This window comes from Staurois parvus, unplaced genomic scaffold (genome assembly GCF_062004578.1).
Source record: "Staurois parvus isolate SC_StPar_1 unplaced genomic scaffold, SC_StPar_1.0 ptg000286l, whole genome shotgun sequence".
Classification (NCBI taxonomy): Eukaryota; Metazoa; Chordata; class Amphibia; order Anura; family Ranidae; genus Staurois; species Staurois parvus.
In genome coordinates, this window is record NW_028318082.1 from 2,849,303 (window position 1) to 2,871,943 (window position 22,641).

General features: G+C 41.3%; 1 protein-coding gene across 1 annotated transcript in view; it reads left to right on the plus strand.

Annotated features, from left to right (window-relative positions):
• The window catches only part of TCOF1 (treacle ribosome biogenesis factor 1), a 128,225-nt gene that overhangs the window by 76,136 nt on the left and 29,448 nt on the right, over positions 1–22,641 (plus strand). The window contains exons 14-25 of the mRNA XM_089682125.1: positions 2,854–3,015; positions 7,984–8,142; positions 8,844–8,993; positions 9,148–9,282; positions 9,635–9,763; positions 9,859–9,978; positions 13,822–14,025; positions 14,828–15,016; positions 15,105–15,302; positions 15,397–15,597; positions 18,300–18,479; positions 20,971–21,153. Coding sequence (XP_089538251.1) covers positions 2,854–3,015; positions 7,984–8,142; positions 8,844–8,993; positions 9,148–9,282; positions 9,635–9,763; positions 9,859–9,978; positions 13,822–14,025; positions 14,828–15,016; positions 15,105–15,302; positions 15,397–15,597; positions 18,300–18,479; positions 20,971–21,153 — 2,010 coding nt within the window. The remainder of the gene's footprint in view (positions 1–2,853; positions 3,016–7,983; positions 8,143–8,843; positions 8,994–9,147; positions 9,283–9,634; positions 9,764–9,858; positions 9,979–13,821; positions 14,026–14,827; positions 15,017–15,104; positions 15,303–15,396; positions 15,598–18,299; positions 18,480–20,970; positions 21,154–22,641) is intronic.

The following is a 22,641-nucleotide window of genomic DNA, read 5'->3' on the forward strand; positions in this document are numbered from 1 at the left end:
TGGGGCCGGGAGTGCTTTAAATTTATTTTAACAAAACATTTTTTTTCACGGTCTCTGTAATTTTAATTAACTTTATTGCCATTACAAGGGATGAGCAACATTCCTTGTGACAGCATGGGTTGTGACAGATCCTCTTTATGGAGAGATCTGGGGTCTATTAGACCCCAAATCTCTCTTTTGGCCTTCAGTGCAGTTGATCAGACAAAGATCGATCTGATCGGCTGCTTTCCTGGCCGGCAACGGCCAGGTAAACAAAGAGCCGAAACCGGAAGTGATTAAATCCTTGTCGTACGGGTAGGGACCTCCTGCTGCCGCCTGCAGAAGTGACTTCTGCCTACAAGAGAATTGCCGGTTGCACCTTGTATGGAGTAGGGATCTCAACAACTGGTTTGGTAGATTCCAGCCGCCTCCTGTCATGCAATCTAAATCAAATAAGGACTGGGAGCAAAGTGCATTAGTAAAAAATGTTAATCAAAATGTTTCCTTACATATGCAGTGAACTGAAAAATTAGGAGTGTGCCTTTTGGGTGTCCCCACCATTCCTGAATTTCAAATGTCAACTTGTTCATATTTTTTTCATTTCATTGTATCATGTAAGGAAACTTTTTTTTGACTAAAATGTTCTACTGTTGAACTCTGCTCCTGGTATTCTTTTGCTTTGGATTATATGAGGGGTGTTCAAGTCAAACTGGGACTTTTAATTTTACAGGTGTAAAAAGGAATGGTAGCAATGCAATAGTAAGTGGCAAGTGTGTCCTATTACTGATGGGCAGCGCACATGTCGCAGGCCATTCCAGAGACCGTTACTCAAGATAGCAGACAACAGTGTTTGTGCATGCATGGAACAGCATGTGGTGATAATGTTTCTTGTGAACGAAGGCGTAAAACTATCGGATATCTGCAGAAGACTTCAAGCACATGCAGCACAGTGGCTAAATGGTTAGCACTTACGCCTGGCGGTACTAGGGTCGTTGGTTTGAATCCCAACTATGGCACCACTTTCCTGGAGTTTGCATGTTCTCCCTGTGCCTGCGTGTGTTTCCTCTGGGTACTCCAGTTTCCTCCCACACGCCGAAGACATGCTGGTGGGTTAATTAGATCCTGTTTAAATTGGCTCTAGTATGTGTATGTATGAGTGTAAGTTAGGGACTTTAGATTGTACACCCCCTGAGAGGGACTGATGTGAATGTACAATATATATGTAAAGCACTGCGCACATTGACGGCGCTATGCAAGTACCTGTAATAAATAAGCACAATACAGTGATGAGACACTCCCAGCCCACAGCAGTCATTCCTGTGAACATTCAGCACATGGAATGCCTGATCCTGGATGATCAACGCATAACCTGTCGTGAAATTGCACAAGAGACAAATCTTTCTGTGGGAACAGTGAACACCATGATGATGAAGTGAAGCAGGCTGTCCTAGGATGGTTCAGATGAACTGACAAATCTTTCTATGCCGACGCTTTCTAGGCATTAAAGTGGTTGTGAATGCAAATATAAAAACAATTTACTTTTTGCAATAAATGAATACGTTTTAATGTAAACATGCATACAACTGTGAGTGTACTTCAGAAAAATGCTCCTTTAGCTTGTCTCGGCCCTCCAAAAACTGCTGGTCTGTGGGTGTTGCTTAGGATCAGAGAATAGTAGGTGGAGATATGTCACACAATCCCTCAGTTAGTTATACGCACCTTCCAGGCTCGGCTCATGAACGTCGCAGCTATCTGACATCTCTATGCCTGAGAGCCTGTCTCGTGAGTGCATTCAGGGGAATACACAGGAGCCAGTGACTGTCAGTTCTGCTTACAGCACAGGATCTGTGCTAATCAGGAGAAAGCTGGTAGGAAGGGGTTAATGGTAAAATCCTAGGAATCCTACAGCCTAAAGTGACAAAGTGGATCAGGAAACATTCTCATGTAAAACTCTAAACCGCAATTCACAAGCTAGGTGCTGTGAATAGAGCAGGTCAATAATCGGCTGTCAGCAGACTTGTCTAGATAACTACAGCATTACTGAAGTGATGCCAATCTATGTCATAAGTCACTGGTGCGGGTTCTGATCTTGTGAAAGCAGAGACCAGAAGGGAGAGGAGACCAGAAGGGAGAGGACACCCGCTCCCCCACCCCTTTGCAGAGTATTACACGGAGGCTCATACTGGTCTTGTCTTCAGCACAGCCTGTCACTCACAGGAGAAGGGGAGTGGTGACACCATTTTTCTACTTGTCGGATTTATTCTGTTTAGAAGAGCAGGGGAAATTTCTGGATAAGGGGATTGCTTCAAGATACCAAACTAAACTCAAATGCTTAGTAAAGGGTAAAATCTATTCAACTGTAGGATTAGATTGATTAGTGTTTTTTAGGTTTACAACCACTTTAAACGCTGGGATAAGTGTATAAATGTAGCAGGGGAGTATGTCAAGAATCAATGCAGTTTTCACTCCTTGAAATGTGTTCTTTTTTTCTATAAACTCAGAAGTCCCAGTTTGACTTGAACACCCCTTGATATATCAAATAGAGATCACACAGAAAATTGCACTCTTCTACTCATTTGGAGGGCACAGCAGTCCTGTCTGTTAGCTGCCTGTTGTAGGAGTAATCTGTGGAGCTGATTTCCTTTTCCTTTTTCTGGTCCTGTGGTCAGTGCAGTCTGCGGTCTGCGGCTTGACAGGTCCCTCTTGTTTGTTTTGTTTTTTTTTTCTCCCCCTTGTCCCCTCTGGAGATTGCAAAGACCATACTTTTATTAATGTTTTTTATGATAATTTACCTTTTTAAAAAAGCACAGTAATTTTGCCTTTTTTTTTTTTTTGGCTGTCTTAATTTACCTCTGCTGTTTTTCTCTTGGTCAGAAACCTGCCACGGTTCTTCCTTTATCTCAACAAAAAACTCCTTTAGGGAGAGCTAAGCAAGCACCTGTGTTGGCTAAAATTCAAAGCCCAGTAAAAACAGCTCGGCAAGCAGATGAGAGCTCTGAGGAGGAGTCAGACAGTGATGAAGAGTCAGCTGCTAAGGTATCTAAAGGAAGATTCCTTTTATGTGTACATAATTACTGTTCCCACATAGACAAATGGCACAATCCAACTTCAGAACAATATTCTTTTTAAAGACTTCTAAAATGAGTACTCTTACTTTCTGCACGTTTATTCTTATGGGTATTGTGCAACAAGGAAAGACCATGGGAAAAATTCCCAGCAAACATCCTTATATTGGGTCAAAAGGGGATTGCTGAAAAGTCTAGCAGTTCACTGTATATTAAATCGCATAAAAAAATAAGATGCACATCCACTGGCATTGAAATCAGTACATGGCCTATGCTAAACAGTAACCCATAGACATATAACATTTGTACATGTGTTATACTGCAAGCTCTTAACGAAAATGCTTTTCTTTCTCATCCATTGAGGAACACGGGTAACTTTCAGGTAATACTGCTGCCTACAAAATAATTGTAGGATAACTATGATCCAGCATGCTATATCAAGCACATGAATAGCAACAGGCAATGCCCTTTAAAGGAATCCAAGTAAAGGATTTTATGAGTACAAAAATCCTATTTTCTCTCTCTTTAGATCAGCTGAGTATAACCCCTCCTTCTACCAGCATGCCTTCATTTTCTGCTAGTGTCCTAGAGTATGCATTTCATTTTTTTTCAGCTCTGCTGTCTAAAAGACTGACCTCTTTTTACTAGTGCCATTTTTCTCAATTTTTTTTTCTTCATCAAGACATTATTATTCTTATTATACATGATTTATATAGTGCCAGCAGTTTGCGCAGCACTTTACTATATAAAGGGAGACAATACAGCAACGACACAGTTCAATACAAGAGGGTTAGGAGGGTCCTGCTCCTTGGGGCTTAAGAGGGAGGGGCTGGTGGTATAAAAGGTAATAACTGTGAGGGATGAACTGATAGGAGAAATAGAAGATTTGGTTATTAGTTGAAGGCAGGATAGGCTTTCCTGAAGAGAGGTTTTCAGAGATCGCCTAAAAGTGGACAGAGTAGGCGATAGTCTGATAGATTGGGGTAGAGAGTTCCAGAGGATGGGGGAGGCTCTGGAGAAGTCCTGGAGACAAGCATGCTAAGAGGAGACAAGGGAGCTAGAGAGCAGGAGGTCGTGGGAGCAGCGGAGAGGACGGTTTGGGTGATATTTGGAGACAAGATTGGTGATGTAATTTGGGGCAGAGTTATAAATGGCTTTATGTTATTGTTTTGATTTTTATTAGTTGGTCAATGGGAAGCCAGTGGAGGGACTGGCAGAGAGGGATGGCAGATATGGAACAGTTGGTAAGGTGGAGGAGTCTGGCAGCATTCATGATAGACTGAAGAGGGGATAGCCTGCAATTAGGTAGGCCAATGAGGAGAGAGTTACAATAGTCAAGGCGAGAGATAACAAGGGAGTGAATAGTTGCTTAGTTGTTTCAGTAGTTAAAAACGGGCGTATCTTGGAGATGTTGCGGAAGTTGAAGTCTACAAGATTTGGACTGTGATTGGATTTGGGGCTGAAAGGATTGATTGGAGTTCAGGGTTACACCTAGTACCCTGGCATGAGGGTCGTATGGTTGTAATATTGATCTTGATGGAGAAGTCAGGGGAGGGGGCACGGGCTGGATGGAATAGTATGAGCTCAATTTTAGAATAATTTAGTTTGAGGAAGTGGAGTGACATCCATGCTGATATGTCACTTAGTAGGTTAGCAATGCGCAAGGAGACTGAATGAGTGAGGTAAGGCTATCTTCTGATATTGCAACTAGAGCTGGTCTCTGACTGCAGCTACCTGGCACAGCTGTCCTTGGTCTGGCTTTTGGAGTGTCACATCCAAACTCTACTAGACTGGACATTGCAGGAAGAAGTTCAGCACAGGGTTCTTCGAGTGCTTTACAGACTCCGTTCTTATCTGTTTGCCGTGGAGAACTAACCAGGTCCAAAGCCGCTGGCATGGTCTCGGCCGGCATTTACCCTGTCTCTGAATCTTTCTGTGATTAGGTCTGTCAGGTCAAGCACTGGGTGCTACGTAGTTTACATTGGTCATTCAACACCCTAATATACCCTGCTTCCTGCCGCTTTCCACCACGGAAGGGGTTAACACTAGGACTGAGCGCTAACATCAGTTAGTCTGTGGAGTGTTGTACACTGTTTACCCACTGCTCCTTCTGCCTGAAAACAGCCACATGGAATTCTGTTCCTGCTGCCCGCCTGCAGTGCTTTGGATCACTTCTGTCCACCCAACCATCATTGGCTACCATGTGTTTGGTTTTGTGAGAACCTGAGGTCTGTGTCGCACCCTGAGCCTCCCAATGTCATAACACTACACCTTTTGTAACATGTCTGATTATAGACCCAGAGGGCAGTTCTGCAACAGGTGCCCCCAGCTCACATACTCCTATGGAGGCTACAATGTCTCCATCTTATACTGTGTTGCTTCAGGATTTGCCAGACGAGCTTATCCTAGAAGAGTCAGTATTCTGCAGTTCCTCTCAAATTAAAAGACCATTTCTAAAACACAAGGATCATCCAGTGCTGTTTCAAGTCAAAGACTGCTTTTTCACCCTCTGTTCAAACTCCTCTACAGAGACCCCCTGACAAGCTGTTTGCTTCCCTAAATGCTTAATAGCTTTGTATAATAAGAGGATTGTAGAAAAAGAGGATTATGTACAAAAATGGGCTATCCCCACTGTGGACCCAACAGTGTCCTGCCTTTAACCAAAGCGGCCCCAGTAGAAAATGCACCTATCTTTAAGGACTCAATTGATAAGTGGTTTGAAGCCATTTCTAGAGCACTGTTCTCTATGATGGGTCCCGCTCTTTGCCCCATTTTAACTTTGACTTTACTTTGCCAGACCATGGCTGGTTAAAACACCTTAAAGCAGACGTAAACCTGCCACAACAGGAGCGTTTTGCCGTAATGTGCTAGTATGCAAAGCATATTGGTACACATGAGTACATATTAGTACATTGTGGCACACTAACAGTACTTTGCAAATGATCCCTTCTTGCACTGCAATGTCAGCACTTCCATCATCTTCATCAATGGCACTTCTGTGTTCTCCTGGTCTTTTTTATGTTCATAGTCTCACCTTATAGGGCCAGATTGAAATGATGTAACATTTATGTATGCGCCTAGGAATATTACTTCCTCTTAGGCACACCACTGTTCTGAGATGGTGTATTGAGCTGCATATACATGGCTCAGTGTACACAAACGCTGACAGGCAATTATGACAGGAGAGACTGCAATCCATAAAAACTTGGAAAAACACTCTGGATAAAGCGCACAGATGTGTCCCAAAGGAAAAAAGTGAAATAGTGAATAGTGTCAACAATAATTATTGGTTAAAAACTCACTGCTGCCTTGGTAAAAACACGTTTGTGAAGAGTATAGGCAGGAGCCAGGCACTGTGTAGTTTTTTGGTCATATAAAACACCTTATGTACATGTTTCGCGTGCATGTACTTTTTCAAGTCCTTTCTCTCTCTCTCTCTCCCTCTCTCCACTCCCACCCCCCCCCCCCCCTTTTGCTTTTCATTTTTATGATGTTAAAACCTTGGAAGTGTACTTCCCGCAAGGTCTGTCTTGGAAAGCACACTTCACTTGGGGTGAATCTCAGGGCTTTCACACCAGGAGTCCTCTACTTTCTATAAATAGGTCAAGACAGCGGTTTTACTCTGCATCAAAGGTTAGGTTTCATCCCTTTCTTTCTTGTATCAGATTTAAAAAGGGCACTCCATTATTAAAGCGTATCTCCACCCTCCCCACCACTCCATTCTTTTTTTTTTCCAGACCATTTCAAACTTTGTGGATTATAACTCTTTCGGATACTCACCCGGTGGATCTAGTGATGTCCTGTAAAAGCCTCACAGAATTCTACCCACTGGTCGGTCGCACGCCACCACCTACTTACGTGATGTCATCTGGAGGCCCGTGTGCTCTTTCAGGTACAGCCACTGGGCTTCCCAATAATGCACCGCTGGGCCCACCCCTCTTCCTTTCTCACTGAAGGACTGTCTCCTGGGATATGTGACCTGCATATCCGTAGAGGTGCAGGGGGCATAATGCATGTCATTTGCCTAGGTGAATGATGTGCATGGGGGGCGGGCCTGACATTTTTTAACCCCCCCCCCCCCCCCAAAAAAAAGTGAGTTCAGTATACGGAGGAGGGAACCTAAATTTGAGGTTGAAAATTCGCTTTAAGACCTTTTGTACAAAAAGTTTCCAATGTTCTTTCCCTTATGACTCCATTAGCTATGAATGTGGTTCTCTCTGTGCAACAGAAACCACCACTTGAACCCATTGGAAACTTTCTTCTCTGTACTTTCACCTACGAGGTGGTATTCCTTGTAGTCATCACTTCTGCAAGATGAGTGTCTAAAATGATGGCCTTATCTTGCAAGGGATATTTCGGGCTTGCATTGGAACATGGTGTTGGCCCAGGGCTTCAGAACTTAACCTCAACCAGAAGATTGTTACTTCCTACCACAGTAGTGTACCAACATAATTTTCTTTCATTGTCTAAATGTAGCTTAGCCAATGATTTTTTTTTTTTCCCCCAGAAAGACTTATTCCCTCTTTTTAATTATGGATGGTCCCTGTATGGGTGCACTGGCTTTCTTGTTCTACTATCTTTAGGTGGCCCAGACAGACCATCATTTTAAGCTTATGGTCTCTTATTCAGGCAGTTCCTTGAGCTGAAGGTTGTTGTCAGTATTTGCTGTGTTGCCCACCCCTCAGTTGGACTGCTTATAGACATCCCAAAGTTAAAGGACTTCCTGTGTATCTCAATGGATGAGAAAGGAAATATTATTTTTGTACTTGTGTATGAACGGACTTCACAAAAAGCATTTTACAACAAGTCCCACCCTTGGTAAACTGTGCACTAAAATGTTAGTATTTTATACTGTAAATATGTAATGGTGTTTCTTAAAAATGTACACTAGTATTTTCATTTCTTTAAATTATAAAATTCTGTTTGTGCACTTGATTAGAAACCAACAGCTGTTCAGTCTTCTCAGCCAAAAACACCCTCAGGGGAAGCCAAACAGACCACTTTAAAGGCTACATTGAAGACCCCTTTAAAAATCGCGCAATCAGTTAGCGAGAGCTCAGAAGAGGAGTCTGACAGTGATGAGGAAACAGTTGCTAAGGTATTTTAAAGGAATTTGCATTCACCGTTTCTGAGCATGCCTATACTAAATAATAAAATTTGAAAGAAGCCCCCTTTTCCCCCGTACTTGTGTAAACAGCAAATTCACATGTCCGTCCTGCACGCATGCGAAAACATTGATAGCGCCACACGTGAGGTATCACCACGAACGTCCGATCAAAAGCATTAATTCTAGTACCAGACCTTGTTTAAATCTAGTGTGGTAACCTGTAAAGGCTTTAAAAGTGTCGCCTATGGATAATTTCATGTACCATAGTTTGTCACCGTTTCCCGGGCTTGCACAGTTTTAAAGTGTGACATGCTTGGTATCTATTTACTCAGTGTAACATCATCCTTTTTTATAATTTTGCTAAAAAAAAAAAGTAATTTTGTATTTGTGCGCACTAAAACTCCTGTATATTTTCCCCAAAAAATTGCGCTTGAAAAACCACTGCGCAAATACCGCATGATATGAAAAAGAATAAAAATTTGCAACGCCCACCATTTTTTATTCTCTAGGGCCTCTGCTTAAAAAAAATATGCTTGGGGTTCTAAGTAATTTTCTAGCAAAAAAAAATTTAGATTTTCACACACAGTATGGAAGAAGTGTCAGAATTGGCAGGGAGCTAACCTTAGTTAACATTTTACACGCCTAAATTCGAATTCTCATCTTGATTATGCTGTTGCTTCTCTTTTGACCAGAAATCTGCTACAGCTCTTCAGTCAACACAGCAAAAATCTCCTGGTGGGGGCCCTAAACAGACAGCTGTGTTGGCCAAGTCAAAGATCTCACAGCCAAACCGTGAAAGCTCGTCGGAGGAGTCTGACAGTGATGAGGAAGCAGCTGCTAAGGTATTGAGGGGTATTTTTCTTTATTTCAGTGTTTTTATACAGGTATTTGCTTTGACCTTTCTGAATTCCTATATATTGACAGATTATACCAGAGTCTTTATATACCAGCAGTATTGATACATTTTGACCATGTTGTTTTGTTTTTTTTATAAAGACCACTTCGTCAGTTCAGGTCAAGATGTCCACTCCCTCTTCTGCTCTGACTGTTAAGCGGCCTCTTTCCATTCAGGTTCCAGATTCTGATGCTGATTCAGAAAGCAGTGAATCTTCTGATACAGAGCATAAGCAGGTATTTAAAAAAAAAAGTAGTATGAACTGTCCAATATCTTCTACACAGCAGAAATCAGACTGTGGGGAGATCACCAATCAGGTTCTGTTTCTTTGCACATTTTTCTCAGTCTTGAATATTTTAGCTGGTGAGAGAAGGGGTTGAGGAGAAGAGTCCTACAGGGTGATACATGGACAAATACGAAGTTATCCTTTTTGGTTACACAGTGTGGGAGCAGTGTACTATCGTAAAAGAATTACAATTAATTATGATTATAAAGCAGTTTTCAGTTTGCACACTTGTATTTCATTTGGACATTTGCCATAGCTATAGGCTGCAGATCTGCATTAAGATTTTATTTATTTATTTATAGCGTTCTAAAAGCACTGCGCCGGTTAAAGTTACTGAAGGGACACCTACCGTAGTTGGTAAGCTGGTAACCAAACCTGCTGCAGCAGATGCCTCAGACAGCAGTGACTCTGATGATGAAGAAAAAGCTCAGGTATAGCCTACTTTCTGCCAACTCAGTAGCCTAGTCATTTGGTTAATAACCACAGAAATATATAATAAAACTATTTTATTTTGGTTTTCCTATAGCCTAAGCCTTCAGCTGTGTCAAGTGGAGTAAAGGGAAAACAGACAGTTTCCACTTCTTTGAAACCAGATGACCGCTCAGAAGAAAGTGAATCTGAAAGTGATAAAGAGCCTGTAAAACTGGTATGCGACAACAAATATTGCCCTTTTTGTATCTTTGGCACTTTATTTTAACCAGTCCTCCACGGAGCCAATTCTGACATTTCTTTCCTACATATATAAATCAGTATTTTTTGCTAGAATTACTTAGAACTCCCAAACCTATCTCTATCAGGGATGTTGACTGGATATCGCCCGACACCCGGGACATGTAGTTCCGGGCGCCGGGCAGGTAGTATTCTTCCAACCTTGCTGCGGGAAAGTGGAAGTATTTGGACGGCAGCATTGCCGCCGATTGCTTCCACTCATGTCTTCTTCCCTCCCTTTCTTGTCCTGACCTGGAAGTGATGTTATGATGTCACTTCCTGCTCCCCGTTGACAGATTCGAGGCCAGGAAAGAATGTAATGCAGTACAATGTGCATTGCATTACATTCAGTGGAGCACAGGGGAGACATCCAGGGTCTTTTTAGGCTTCGGATGTCTCAATAAAAAGAACCTGTCACCAAAAATCATCACATAGGGACTGAAAACATTTTTTTTTTTATTGTTAAAATGAAAGTTACACCTAAGCACATAACGCGCCCCCCCCCCCCCTATATATGCACGAACAAATGTAAAGGCACACGCTGGAGTGCCTGCATGTGAAAACGTTGATTGCGATACACATGTCACCATGCATGCTAGAATGAGAGCAGTAATTCTAGCCAAAGACCTCCTCCATAAAACTATACTGATGGCCTAAGGGGCTTTAAAAGTGTCGCCTATAGAAAATATAGGGTACTGAAGTTTGTTGCCATTTCAAAAGGGTAACTTTAGTGTTTTTTTTTTTTTGTTTTTTGTTTTTTTTGTTCTCTAAGATTAACTTACTTTTTTTTTTTTTTACTGATTGCAGTAATATCATGCAACATAAAAACTTGTAACTACCACTATTTTATTCTCTAGGGTTTCTGCTTTCAGAAAACATCATGTTTGGGGGTTTTATATAATCTTCAGGCCTAAAATATGTTTTTAAACTTGCAAAAAAATGCAAGAAAGGCTCTGGCAGCAAAAGGGATAAAGGATAAGCCTGACACTCCCCTTCCCTTATGAGCACTCAATCAGTGCTCATTACACTGCAAGGTCTTTCTTCTCCCTGCTAGTTCCCGGAGACAGGCAGGGGAGGAGAAGATAAACAATGCAATGTTAAAATTATTACATGTTTAGGTTACCAGAAAGCCCCTTTTGTTCTTAAAAGCTCCAGACATTCCTAAAATCACCTCTGATTTATTGTTTTGGTTAAAAACTTTTTTTTTTTTTTTTTTATCTGGACAAGTAGATTGTCATGAGGGACAACTACAGTGGGACACAGATTTTAGTCCGTGGACAAGTTGTTTTTTTTGTTTTTTTTTTAATTTCCACATCCCTGATATATATTTTTAGCAGAGGCCCTAGAGAATAAAATGGAGGCTGTTGCAATTTTTTATGTCACGCGGTATTTGTGCAGCAGTTTTTCAAATGCATTTTTTTGGGAAAAAATACACTTAAATTTATTCTATTTCACACAAACACTATATAATACCTATATTTCTTTTGTTTTTGTTACAATATAAAAAATGTTACACCAACTAAATAGATACCTAATATGTCACGCTATAATATTGCGTATGTCTGTGGAGCTGCACCAAACTATGGTACCTAAAAATCTCCTTTGATGACACTTTAAAAGCCCTTACAGGTTACCAGTTTAGAGATACACAGGAGGTCTGGAGCTAAAATGAATGCACTCTGACGTTCATTTCATGACAATACCTCACAAGTGAGGTATGATTACTGCTTACATATGTGTGTGGGACTTGCGCTTGCACATAGGCACGGGGGGAGGGGCAATATAATTTTTTTCTTCTAAATTTTTATTTTATTTGAAACTGTTTACACTGCCTCTTTATTTATTTTCAACTTTATTGCTTTCATAAGGGATGAACCACATCCCTTGTGAAAGCATGGGCCATGACAGACCCCAAATCTCTCCGTAAAGAAGACCTATTAGACCCCAGATCTCTCTCTGGTCTCCAGTGCAGCCGATCAGGCACAGATCAGTCTGATCAGCTGCTTACCTGGCCATTAACTGTTTCCGGGGTCGCCGAGAGGGAGGACTAATTGTCAGTTCCTCTCTTTGTCTAGTGCCGCGGTCGCAGTGGTTCTGAGCTCTACCATCACAGGAGAAGCCCGGGAAAGGCAGCAGGGGTGGGGGGAGACAACTCTCCGCCACCCACAGAAGTGATCCAGTGGCTGTTTAGCCACTGAAATCACTTTTGCTGAAAAGAGAATTGGTATAACCACTCTATTTGTGTGACAAAAATTATAAAAATTTCATATGGGTACAGTGTCGCAGTACTGCGCATTTTGTCATTCAAAATGCGACAGCACTGAAAACTGAAAATTGGCCTGAGCAGGAAGGGGGTATAAGTGCCTGGTAGCCAAGTGGTAAACATGTCCAGTAAAAAAAAATGTAAATAATTTTGTCATAAATTTAGACCAAAATGTATTCTGCTACTTGTCTTTGCTAAAAATAAATCTAAATACGTGTAGATTAATTGGTTTATGTGAGAGTTATAACCTTTACAAATGGCGATATAGATACTGGAATTTATTTTTAATTTTTTTACTAGTAATGGCGGCGATCAGCGACTTACAGCGGGACTGCAGTGGGCATTCTGACACTGGGGGGAACTGACTTGGTGTCACTGACATCCCCAGTGACTCCAATACAGTGATCAGTGCTTGGAAATAAAAAAGCGCTGACACTGTACTAAGGGCACTGGGCAGGAAACGGTTAACATTAGGGGCGATCAAAGGGTTAACTGTGTACTGTTTCACTGTAAGCTCTGTGGTTTTGCTTCACTGTAATCACACTGCTTTGGATGACTGTGCTGTGCAAATCATCCAAAGCAGTGTGCCACGAGCTGACAGGGAGGAGAACTGTTGTTTTACATACATTTTTACTCCCCATCAGAGATGCTCAGCAATCACTGACCGCCTGCGAGTAATCACCGGGCAGGACCTGGTGATTGGCGGCGCGGGTAGTGCGCTTGCGTGTGCCCCCAACCCAGAGATGCAAAATCGTGTATATATATTTGATTTGCACACCTGAAAGGCCCTGCAGCAGTATATCTGCTATACGGCGGTCAGTGAGTGGTTAAAGTGTTCAAAATGGTGGTCAAAATGTAAAATCATATATTCATTTCCACAATTTTATTTAAATTATTTCTTGCCTACTCTTATTAATCTGAACCATCTTGAAGTTTGTAAACCTACTTTTTATGAGGATTCCTTCAGTTCTGTGACACATATTCAGTATGTTCTGTAAGTAGTCACTGCTTTGTTAAACGTTTCAGAGAGCATGCCTTCTGAACTAGAGAAGCACAGAGAAGGAGTGAGTCTCAGGAGGCAGAGTCAGTACAGGAATCACTGCTTGCAGACAGGTACCATGGGATATGTAGTCCTTAGAAATTAAAAGTCAATAGCAAAGGAGAATCTGCAAAGCATACAGGGAGTCCAGGAAGTTGTGGAAAGATATTGGCAGCAGGCAGGTAGAACTCACAACATGAAAGGAGATTTTTAAGTAAGCTCTTACTGGATTCTCAAAATAAACACTCGTTTGCATTGCTATTATACAGTACTGATGTTATAAAACAAAAGTGTATGCTATGACCACAGGATTTATCTTAAATGTTATGTATTTACATATTGGCAATAAGCCAAGCAGATCATGAAGGTTGCAGTATTACAAAACATGCAACTATTCATGAGGTTTGAATACTTATTCAAAGCATTGGAAATAACGAACTGCACATTTACTATTGTTTTGACTTTATGTTAATTGGCAGGCTGAAGTCAAAACTTTAGAAAAACAGAAAGCAAAACGATCTGCATCTCAACCTAAGACTACTGCACAGCCAGTAAGACCAGCAGCTATTTTTTCAAAAGGGAAGAGCCTTGTGACAAGCAAGGTGACCACTGTTCCTCAGGCACTGGCAGAGAGCTCCGAAAGTACCGAGTCCTCTGATAATGAAGACCTTTCCCCAGCCCAGGTACTCATTAGTTTGTTCATACTGAAATGTAACTAAATCTAGAACATGGAACGCACATGTTAAAGCATAGCATACATGATAAAGTTTCATTTAATACCAGCCTTCAGAACTGCCTTTACTTACATTCCCTTCCCTCCCCTGTCATGCTGTTTTTCCCAGAAAGAAAAGTGACATGTCAAGCACTTTACCTTTCATTCACTGTGACAAAACTGATGGTAGCTCAGTCACCCTGTAATTTAAACTGGGCAGGTAGAAAGAGTCCTCAGTCCTGCATAAACTCCATTTTATGACTATGACCTTCAGCCAATACAGGGGCATCTTTTTTTTTTTTTTTTTTTTTTTTTTTTTTTTCTCCCTGCACCTGAGTGGTGGTGTAGAAAATATTAGGTAAACCGATACAGAAGACCAAATGAGAATGACCCTGTTGCTTTGCCTTGCATGTAATTCAGTTTTGGTCAGACATAATGCTCCTTCCTGGCTTGCTACGACAGTCTTGATACAGCTTGCTTACTTTCAACTACAGTAGTCAGTCACTATGCAGGTTGCCCAGTCCTTGCTTTTTACATGCACTGAGCACATTTTATTAATGAGGGCATGATGATTATTTCCAGGATGGATAGATCTTTTAGACTCCTGTGATATCTTGTCAGTTGCAGACTTTATTTTCAACAACCATGTCAAAGCTTTGTTTGTTCCTCCTGTGTATACCTGCGATTTTTTTTTTTTTTTTTTTTTTTTTTTGCTGTGCCACAGAAGAAAACCTTTCTTTGTGTTTTTATATCATAATCTGATTTTATTACAGGTAACTAGAACATCAGTGATGGTCGCTCCACCTGCAGCCAAATCCACAGCACAACCAGCTGCTGTGGCCAAACATAAGGCAGGTGGTCCTACCAAATCAGTCCCAGGGACAAAGTTGGCAGTAGTAGATCAGGGAATGTCTGATAGCAGTGAATCATCAGATAGTGAGGAAGAGCAGTCCGGTGTACAGGTACGATACACAAGAAACAGGGATTATGATTAACCATTACCAAGTGTCATTGATGGGAATTTAAAGTTTAGTAATGGATTTCTTTCAGAAACTTGAGTTGTCAGTTGAGGCAAAACAGAAAAAGATCCCAATGTCTGCTCCCTTATTGACTTCCACTCCATATGAATCCACTGCATCTAAGGGAAAAAGTGCTTTGCCAATGAGCACTCCTCCAGTAGCAAAAGAGGTAGCTGCAGACATCTCAGAGAGTAGCGATACTGAGAGTGATGAAGAGGAGATGACACAGGTACTTTGTGAAATTGCTTTGGGCTTATGTTATCTTAAATTAAATATTTTTGTTTAAAAATAATTCAACATGAGATTTGGTTTTATAATGGCAGGTTATGACTTTGACCCCAAGCTTTGTGAAGTCAAAGAGTGGAAATATTACAGACAAGTTGGCTAAAACCTCAACATCTTCAATTGCTTCAAAAGCAAAGTCCACAACACCAATCAAAGTTCCCTCCACACTGAAGAAGGTTCCCGCAGAAAGCTCAAGCGACTCTTCTGACAGTGAATCTTCAGAAGAGAGGGCTGTGAAGGTACTTTTTTTTTTTGTCTAACAGTTAACAGTCATATATATCACTTAGATGACCTATAGGTTCATTATTATAATGGTAATAGCTTAGCAATACCAAAATAAGCCCACTATAGCAAGGGTATTAGTTGACAGACAATATAACCTTGTGAAGCAATGTAAGGAAGGTAGGTTCTTAATAGCATAAAGATCTTTGTAGTAATACAAGGTCATCCCCAGTAGTGTCATTGAACAGTGATGACGTCCATCCAAGCACATCAACAACCTGATAAAGCTAACATATTTGCAAAGCATAGGCAACTCAAACTGATACTATGCTAAATATAAGAGCACAGCCTTGGCGTGCGACAGTTCACATAATGGGTGTCTATCTACCTCATTGCTAAAGATCATGCAAAGTAAATAATGCATCAGTATTAACATTGAAAAAGTTGTTTTCTAGAGGTAAAGGTGCTAGACCCAGGACAGACCACCACAAATGCCAAAATTTTGTGGTGTATTTCTGGTAAATTTAACTTTCCTTTTAGAAGAATAGAATTGGCATTAGAATGGCACCAGTCTTCAAATGTAGGAGAATACAAGGAAATCCATTAAAAATGTTATGGGCAAATAATAAGTCCAAAGACCGATACACTTACCTCATTAGGAAATGCCACCTCCTTCAAGTTGCCCAAAATACAAACTAGTGAGTCTAACCAATCTGCATTTGAAAAACCCTAATAGTGTCCACTAATTCTTGCCAATAATTAATTTCGAGCACTTCCAGAGTTGTGTATGAGGTTTGGTGGGGCACCTGGGAGCAATCTTTGTTGTATCTGCGCTGCCACTATAAAGCTTCTGCGGCGTCTGATACACCCTATGTATAATAAACAATTGGGATCATCACTGATTAGGGGAAATTAAATTCATCTGTTCTATACTGCCAATCTTCCCCTGTTAGTGTGCCTTGATCATCCTCCCACCCCCTCCTGCTGAGAAGGTACTTATATAGAAGGTCCAGGCTCCCCCCAAAAAAACTGAGGATACTTACATGTCCAGGGGTTCCGCATCTATATTGTATTTGCAGCGCTAAAAATAATAATATATCAGATATGAATAGCAGTATAAAGTGACAAGTGAAAAAGCGCGAACAGAGAGCGCAACAAAGTGACAATAGTGGGTCGTCCTATATGGAAGAAAATCAGTGACATAAACACACAATATAGACGTATAACAGTCCACAAATTGTTTTTCCTTTAAATACGTGCTTATATCATCCAGTGTATGGGGGTTTTGGTCGCTTCTCACAAGATTCAAATAAATAAGGTGCTCGTGACTTCTTGTGGATAAGAGAAATGAGGTGTGCTTACACTCACACAGTCAAAATGTGCAATGTAAATGGTATTCAGGAGGGCGCTAGTGGTCATCTAGGAACCGATGGGGATAAGGCACTTCTCAGGTACTCGTTACACCCTGGGAACGGACTCCAGACCTCTCTGTGGGACCCTCACAGCAAAATAGGGCAGCTCCTTGGTGTTGGCTCCACCCAGCTTCACAGCAACTTGGCAACGCTGGATATCCACCTTAAAGCAGCTCCAGGAATAAGCCACCAGAGAAAAGCAGTCCTTAGATGTGGTTGGTTGCATTAGTTTTCTTTCTTTCAGGCAGGCAACATTTTCAGCAAGTGGAGAAAATACCAATTGATCCTGCCCAACATTACGTGTCCTTATAACTTCCTGAACTCCAATGTATCATAGATACAGCAAGGATCCATCTCCTGATGGAACGGTCAGCGCAGCACATACCACGTTCTCCATGTACACAGACCCTTACTGAGCGAGTGACAGCCCTGTGGGTGTACCAACCCCACCTCCAAACCAGTCACAGCCAAGTCACGAGCTTGCGGCTTCACAGGCGCGCTGTGCATTCCGCTTGGTCCGGCAGTCTTTTGGGACCCGTGAAGGCTCCTAGAGACAGCGGGAGGAAAGAGGTGGGCCGAATTTCCGTCTCACTTCGCCGCAGCAAACTGAGCCGGACGTTGGAGGTGGGTACCTGTCAAAACTAGGTATCCGCTCCCCCCCCCCCCCCCCCCAATATTGCCAGATATTGCGGAGGGGGGGGGGGGAGGCTAACAAGCGGGGTTTCCACTTTAGTTAGTGTGTGGAGTGTCCTGGATTTGACCCCCTTGCTCTCCAAGCTCTCCATTTCGGCAGTGGTGCTTTGACATGTGCTGTGGCTCAAATACTGGTTGGTGGACCAAACCTCAAAGGCTTTAACAGATTTGTCTTTTCAGGGTGATTGCCTCTTAGGGGCTGCCCTGGATGTTCACAGAGGCTACAGCAGGATTCCATTGGCTCCTGCTGCTATCAGTTCCTGTGAGCTGAAAGCGGGGGGCGTGGCTGAGCCATGCTGTGTGTCAATAGATGCACACAGCCTGCTCGGGATTGAGCCTCCAGGTGTGCCACCATAGCAAGTGGCTTTATACGGTGGTACTCAGGTAGAGGAGCCAAGAGTATGAACATTGTGAAGGATTTTTTTTCCTTAAAATAATATCACTTAAAGATGTTAAAAATGTGGGGATATTGTCTATTATATATAGCAACATGCTAAGTCAGCATAGGCCACCTGGATTTAGTCTACATAAAGATTTCTGGAAGTCCTCTTTAAGTTTCAGGTTTAATTTAAGGTTCGTTATAAATTGTGCTAATGATTATTACATTTGAATAGGTTAATACACCAGTACCAACTGCAGTGAAAGCAGCTCAAGCAAAAGTCACTGGAAAGCTGAAGACCCTCAATGTGACAAGTCCAGTGCCTGGTACAACAAAGTCTGGTAGCCTACAAAAGTCGACAGTAGATACTGACACCTTGAGTGAGTCTTCAAATGAAGAGTCACAGATAGTCAAGGTACACATAGAATATCATCATGTATTTCTTGTTTGAGAGTGTGAGAGATGCTTTCCACCTTCCTTTACTATCATGAGATGGTTCCTTGATGTTGAATTTTTAACTTTAGCATAGAAATGATGTTGGAGCAATACTCCCGTAGCTTGTTTTCAGATAGGCTATTGCAGGTGACAATGCCAGGAATAGTAGGGGAGATCTTGCCACTGGCATCCACAGGTGATATCAGCAGTCAGGGAGTGTTTCAACAGACAATGAACTTCACCTTGGAATAGTGTATTCAACAGCACATTCAGAAGGAAAGGAATAGTCTTTATCAATCTATGCTTTACTTTCAAAATAATTTTTAAGCCTTGTTCATGACAAGGCATCCAGTTTGAGCACATGGACCTGTTGATGCCAGCAGGGGGGAAAAAGTGGTAGTGCAGTGTATGGAAGATCAGTTCTTGTATCCTATATGCTATACTTTCAACAGGCACTGGCTGCTCAACTGCAGCTTTTGTTTGTCGGATCTTTGTTGACCAGATTGATAACAATCAGATTAAATCATTGCAAGTAAACTTCAATATAAAATTGTTTAATGTAAGTGTAAGGTAAGATTTTGTTTTAATGAAAACTGTCGTTAAATCACATAAGTGGGTTGAAAAAAAAAACAATTAAATTGAACCTAAGGACAAAACCAAATTAAAGCACTTTGTGTCTTCAGGATCCAAATCCTGCTGTCTATCCAGAGGAGAGCAAAAAACACTTTAGGCATGCTCCTTCTTGCTCCAGCAAGGAAGAAAGATCCCGGTCCTCTAAAGCAATTGACTATTATAATATCAAACAACAGCTCTAAGGTATACAATCTAGGAGTAATTCAGTACATTCATCCATCTGAAAGTGGGTGACCAATTTTGAGTGGTTTTTCTGTTTAAAAATGAATTGCATTATTTTACATGGGTACATTGGTCTAGCTTGGAGCAATGTAACTATGTATATTCCATACCTGGCCGATACCTCTGAAACCTGGAAATCCTCAGAGTAGGTACTGCTATTCCAGTGATTTCCACTTGTTTCTGGGTCCCGTACTGAGCAGCTGGTAAGCATTCTGAACACAGGTTTGCTGCCCAGCACAGCAGCCTTTCAGACAACTCTTTGAATGCAAAGCCAGTGTAACTAATGTAACTATGTACAGCGATCCCTCGTTTTTCGCAGTTAATGGGGACCAGAACCTTCCGTGAAAGCTGAAAAACCGCGAAGTAGTATTTGCCCCCAGGAATTTTTGTGTATGCGGGTACTGTACGAGAATGTTTTAAATATGTAAACAGTATTCATACTTTACTCATTTAAGACAAAAATTACAACAGTACTGTATACATATTTACTTAAACGTGTCAGTGCTAATTACAATAGGGTTAATTACAAAACCTTATACAGTAATAAACATTAATCAACATTGCTTTCTGAGAGGGGCGAAGAGTCTTGTGTTGGTGGCGGAGGAGAGGCTCTCACTTGACTCGGAGACTCTTCTGCTGGAGGCGCTGACGGTAGAGCCGGGGGCTTTACCTTGGAGACAAACATGGTGATGGGTAGTTGTTGTCTTTGTTTTTTCTTTTCCTTCAAAATTCCCCTGTACAAGGACATAACTCCGTCAACGCGATTGCTGAACTCGACAGCTCGAACCATATTGTCGTCAATGTCTTGTGCAAATTGTTGCATCGCTCTTGCCATGTTGCACAATTGTTGCAGATTCTCCAGGGTAAGGCCACGCTTTTCAGTTTCTTCTTCGTCTTCCTCTGTTTTCTTCCTCACTTGCAGACTTTGTCATCTCAAGGAGGTCTTCATCGCTCAGTGGGTCCGAGTGGCAATCGATAAGGGCGCTGAAACAACGCTCCTTTCCACAATGTGGCTGCTGACCCGCGAAGTACTGAAGCCGCAAAACATGAAGCGCGAAGTGGCGAAGAGAACACTGTATACCATGATTTCTCATTTAATTATGTTACTGCTACAGCTGTAACATTTTGATAAGCTTGTGGTAACCAGTACTAATATGGTTAATCTGCCCATTGGGGAAACAGACATTTATTCCTGACAGGGGATTCAGTACTTGATTATTCTTTTCAAACAAAATTTCAGGGGTTTTTTCCAGCCTAAAGGGATTTCCATTTGTCTACATGGAACAAACCTGGTAGGACAAGCTCACTTTAAAAGTAAGAAAATATTTTCACTGAGCTGTACAACTGTAAAGCACACAAAAATGACCACTGCATTGTAGAATTATAATTCTCTACTTCTCTGACTGTCTTGGATACTCTGCTGTTTGTTACAGTTCTGTGCATGTAAGATTTATAACGGTCTGTATAGCACAGATAGCAAATTGCACAGTAACTGGCTGTAACTCTCCCGGTTAGATTCTTGTTGTATGCAATAGTAGCAAAGTGTTTTGTATTTGATTTCTTTCGGTTATTAAAGTTTTGGAAATGTATTTCTTTTTGTGTTCTTTGTGGGATAGACAACTCCAACTGCTGTAAAGATGAAACAAAGAAACCAGGCTGACAAGGTGGTTAAGACTCCACTAGCTCCTAAATCTCTACCAGGCAAGTCTAATGGTACCAGCGTGGCTAAAACACCCTTGCAAGCAATTGAGCAAAGTTCCAGCGAGGCTTCAGACAGTGAGGAGGATACAGCTGAAAAGGTACTATACACCCTGGAGTGTTTTGTTTTTTTTTGTTTTTTTTTTTTTAACTTTAATATATAATGTTTTAACTACCTTTTAGGTTCAGTTTTACAGAATATTAACCGGTTCCTGCCCGGCCTATGGCCGAATGGCGGCCGGCAAAAACACTCTTCCCTCCGGGTGGACTCCATATGGCGTCCTTTCAGGCATATGTATGTTTTCATGCCAGCAAAGCCGCGTAGCTGCGCGATCTGTCACCGGCCGTGTACCTCGGACACGGCCGATGACAGATCTGTGTACCGGCCCTGTTGCCAGTGCCATGTGACCTGCTGTGACCAATCACAGCAGGTCACATGACAGTTGTATACAATGGGTGGCTTCCTATCATGCCATCCATTGTATACAAGTGTGGCTAGCTGTGAATGGTCACAGCGATCCTATGCACAAGCTGGGCCAATCACACAATCGATCTCATTCAGGTAAATGCTTGCTTATAGCAAAGTAATTCTTTGCTATAAGCAAATTGTGTAAAAAAAAAAAAAAAAAAGTATGTATGTATGTGTGTAACATTATACTACTTTGGTCATAGTGAAATATGAAAAAAAGAGAAAAACATTTAATAAAAATAAAAAAATTATCAATTTTTTTTTTTTCGTATTGTCACCAGTGTCCTTGATCACCGCCATGCCACTTATATGATGACACTGTACTGCACTGGTAACAGTATGTAAAAAAAAAATAGTGAAAATCTTTTTTTTTTTTTTATTTCATTTCCGAAAAATGACAAAAAAATTACAACTTTAAAAAACTCGCCATGCCTCTTATGAAGTACGTCGGACTGTCTACTTTGCAAAAAGGGGTCATTTGGGGGATATCTGTACTGTTCTGACATTCTTGGACCTCAAGAAATTAGATTGGCTGTCGGTACTTCAGGATTGATCAATATTCAGATATATACCATAGTTTGTGAACTCTATAACTTTCCTACAGACTAAATAATAAATACTAATTTGGGTTATTTTCACCAAAGACATGTAGTAGAATACATTTTGGCCTAAATTTATGAAGAACAGTTATTTGCAAACATTTATAACAGAAACAAAGAAAAACATGATTTTTTTTTTTTTTTTTTAATTTTCAGCCTTTTTTTGTTAATTTAGCAAAAAATAAAAACCCCAGCGGTGATTAAATACCACCAAAAGAAAGCTCTAGTTGTGTGAAGAAAATGATAACATTTTAGTTTGGGTACAATGTTGTATGACCACGCAATTGTCATTCAAAGTGTGAGAGCGCTGAAATCTGAAAAATGGCCTGGGCAGGAATGGGGTAAAAGTGCCCGGTATGGAATTGGTTAAACAAGTGTAGTTACCCATAGCAACCTGACTGTATGTGGTGCTAATCTGACTTTAGCAAAGTGAACTATAGCTTTTCAGAATTTCATCGGTCCACATTGGTATATTGGTACTTTATTAAGCTGCTTAGGCCCTGCACTGCGGAATGTCATTG